This window comes from Bidens hawaiensis, unplaced genomic scaffold, assembly GCF_021521415.1.
Source record: "Bidens hawaiensis isolate Kalapana, Puna unplaced genomic scaffold, B.hawaiensis_p1.1 tig00082757_1, whole genome shotgun sequence".
NCBI classification, from domain to species: domain Eukaryota; kingdom Viridiplantae; phylum Streptophyta; class Magnoliopsida; order Asterales; family Asteraceae; genus Bidens; species Bidens hawaiensis.
Genome location: NW_027503907.1, coordinates 4,331 through 7,435, shown reverse-complemented (window position 1 = coordinate 7,435; position 3,105 = coordinate 4,331). Strand labels below are relative to the sequence as shown.

The 3,105-nt window shown below is 39.1% G+C and overlaps 1 protein-coding gene across 1 annotated transcript; it reads right to left on the bottom strand.

Annotated features, from left to right (window-relative positions):
- Positions 1 to 696: 696 nt before the first annotated feature.
- On the bottom strand, positions 697 to 2,844 carry LOC143607465 (protein SOSEKI 5-like). The gene is made up of 3 exons (XM_077082908.1): positions 2,248 to 2,844; positions 2,096 to 2,165; positions 697 to 1,485 (listed from the first exon to the last, which is right to left on the bottom strand). The coding sequence occupies exons 1-3, from the start codon at positions 2,474 to 2,476 to the stop codon at positions 705 to 707; spliced, it is 1,080 nt and encodes a 359-aa protein (XP_076939023.1). The 5' UTR covers positions 2,477 to 2,844; the 3' UTR covers positions 697 to 704.
- Between the last annotated feature and the right edge of the window lie 261 nt (positions 2,845 to 3,105).

Here is a 3,105-nt window from a genome sequence, read left to right as displayed (position 1 = left end):
ACTCGAGGACACGTAGGATGTTTTCTTTTACTTTGGACCTAGTTTAAAATATAACAAGACAAATTTATGTATTTGAATATTATGAGTTATGATATGTGATTTATGTTACTTTATGGTGTGTTATGCGCATGCGCAATGAAATGTATTTATTAAATATTGACACCCAAATAGTGTCACGAGTAATGAAACAATTGGTAGCGCCCCGATGTATAATCCGCCATCGGTCGGGGTGTTACAGATTGGTATCAGAGCTCCGTGACTTTAGGATTAGGTGGTTAGACGTAACGACCTAGAATACCTAAGAGTCCCTTCTCGCGCATGAGAAAAATCTCATGATACCGGTTTGTCCCTTCTCGCGTCTCTGAGCATGGTTGGTCCTGCGGATCCGGTTGGTCCTGCGGATCCAGTTGGTCTTTGCGCAGACGTCCCTCAGGAGTCTTGCGAGTTCAACTGCGCAGACGTCTCTTCGAGGTGAGTCTTGCGGGTCGAACTGCGCAGACGTCCCTGTTTAAGGTGAGTCTTGCGGGTCCAACCGCGCAGACGTCCCTGTTCAAGGTGAGTCTTGCGGGTTCAACTGGACTCTGCTGGGACCTACCTCTTCAGTAATTGAAACCACTAGTGAAACAAAAAAATCACACTAAGTTACAGCAAAACATTAAAACAATACAAATAGATATTTCATAAAATTAGTAATAATGCAAATTTTAACCATTTGCATTATACGAATTTGATCGTTTGAGACCCAAAAACTCGTCCTTTTTTGTCTCTATTAAACTCCCACTGAAATATTCTTTATCTTCCATCACACTCACCTTTTTACCCATCCCCAAAACGACACCGTTCGACCTTATTTCCTCCCCTGCACCCTCCACCACACGATCACCCACCTCTCCACGTGGCAACATCTTATCCCTACACTTCAAACCCAAAAACCCCGGGTCCGGTTTACCCGGCCCACAGTCCCGAAAAGAAATTGACCCGCACGTGATCAGCTGCATCAACACAGACGATGCTTTTAATCTATTTCCACCTGTTGGGTTAACTTCCTCTGTTTCCAGCCGTACGATTAGCTTACATTCAGATTTCATCAACGACTCCAGTGTCTCAGTGCTTGAATCCGACGGTGGAGGTGATATCTGGGTTCTACTGAGTTCCGTGATCTCGTTGTAGCTGATTATTTCTCTCCGGTGACTGTCGGTTTGAGTGGATGCGTCGACGGCGAGTCTTCCAGCGGAAGATTCGCCGGAATATACTTTATATTCGTTTAAGTCAATTGAGTTCCATGATTGATTCCTTCTGGTTTTAGTGACTGATAATTCGAACTCGTCGTCCGATTTTAGCGTATCGGATGACTTCGGAGCTTCTTCGGGTTTCTTATCACCTTCGAAGAGCTCCGAGCCCTTGAGAATGTACTCGTGGCCGTGCGCGGGGTAGATGAAATCATTCTCGGATAAATCGTGCCACACGAATCCGTTCTTGTAGCTCCTACGCAACATAAAACAGTTAAGACGGCTGTTTTGATAAAAAAAAATAATTATAAAAAAATTTAAAGTTTAAAAATTATTGGTCATAATGGTCGTTTGAAGTATAAGTGAACGGCCGTTTTGGTCACTAGGGTTCAAACTATGGAAATTAGTCAATTACTGGTTAATTGTATTTTACAACAAACTACGAAGCGGAATTTTAGGAAATCGTATTTGTTTTAGGGCGTGTATGAAACCGAAAAACCCATACCAAAACAAAAATCGAATGTTTGGCTTTATCATTTTGTAAAAACCGAACCGAATTGATAGTTTTTAATATTATTATTATTATATATCCACGTTCATAATAATCAGTCAGTTATTTATTAATAATATAATTTATGCTCAAAGTTATTATTTCAGCTATTTTTTAGCGAAAAGTTTTCAAAATTAAATTGCAAAACCGAAACTGAACTCAAACTAACTGAAAATCAAAACTGAGAAAACTGAAACTGAATGATTTTCAAAAATTCAAAAACCGAAGTTTTTGTTTTTTTGTTTTTAGTTCAGTTTTAGCTCAAAACCGATCCAAACCAAAACCGTGGACAACTAATTATTATAAAGGAGCTAACCGTTTAGAAGACCAGGAGTACAATGCTGCCATTCCTTTTCCACGGAGAGAATTGAGGCGATCAATAACATCTAATCATTTTAAATTTTTAACAAAATTATTACAAGGATCAGGCACAATTTCATTGGCAGCTGAAAAATTCATTAACTTTACCTCGTAGATACAGTCCTTCGGATGACGAGAGAGTAACCTCAACAAAATGCGGGTGTTCGAGCTGGCCATTACGACATAGATAATAAACAACTGCCACTCTACGCTGTTTATTCGGCTCGACCCAAACTTTTGTACGTTCGGGACTCCGTTGAATTTGATCCTTCCATTTCCTAGACACGCGACCGAGCTCGTTCGTTGCGGTCATTGCGGGTTTTGAAACTATGTCCATAAAAATAGCTAGTGAGTGATTATTGAAATTGTGAAAGGAGGGATGATTTATTCAAAATTGGATGCTTGAAACAATGAATAAGAGGACAAATAGAGGAGTTGAAAGGCACTGGCTAGGGCCATATGGGGGTTTATGTAGGTTACATGGGGTTTGTTTTTAATTGTTTCACATGTGAATAGACTTCATTTTAACATTTGATTTCTTATTGTTGGATGTTGATGTGTTGGTATATCTGGTGGCCTTTTCAATAAAAGAAAAGGTTACTTTTCACTTGAGGGAAAAAGTGAATTATTTTCATTGTTGTTTCATGTAAAGTCATATATTCTTGTGCACTTGTTTTGTTTTTTTGTATTGACTTTTTAATATTACATGAATATTATCATGTTTTATAGAAGTTCGGTGACCGACGTAAACGTGATATGGCGTTGAGGACGAGATAATAAGAGAGGGAGTGAAAATCATTTAGACGAGCTCGATATCAGGGTATAGTATTTGGTTATGTTCTTTATTATTATAAATGCCACGTCACACGGTTTTCTTGACTTTACACTTGGGTGAGACTAGAGGTAGAGAGAAAGAAAGAGTGTGTCTGTAAAGATTTTAATGTAGACAGGAAAGAGGCCCTTTAT

Bases quoted from the DNA above. Each gene is read 5' to 3' on its own strand.
- LOC143607465 (XM_077082908.1), bottom strand. From the start codon at position 2,476: ATGGACATAGTTTCAAAACCCGCAATGACCGCAACGAACGAGCTCGGT. The intron at 2,166-2,247 runs GTAAAGTTAATG...TAAAATGATTAG, and splicing joins CGAAGGACTGTATCTACGAG to ATGTTATTGATCGCCTCAAT. The intron at 1,486-2,095 runs GTTAGCTCCTTT...TATGTTGCGTAG, and splicing joins TACTCCTGGTCTTCTAAACG to GAGCTACAAGAACGGATTCG.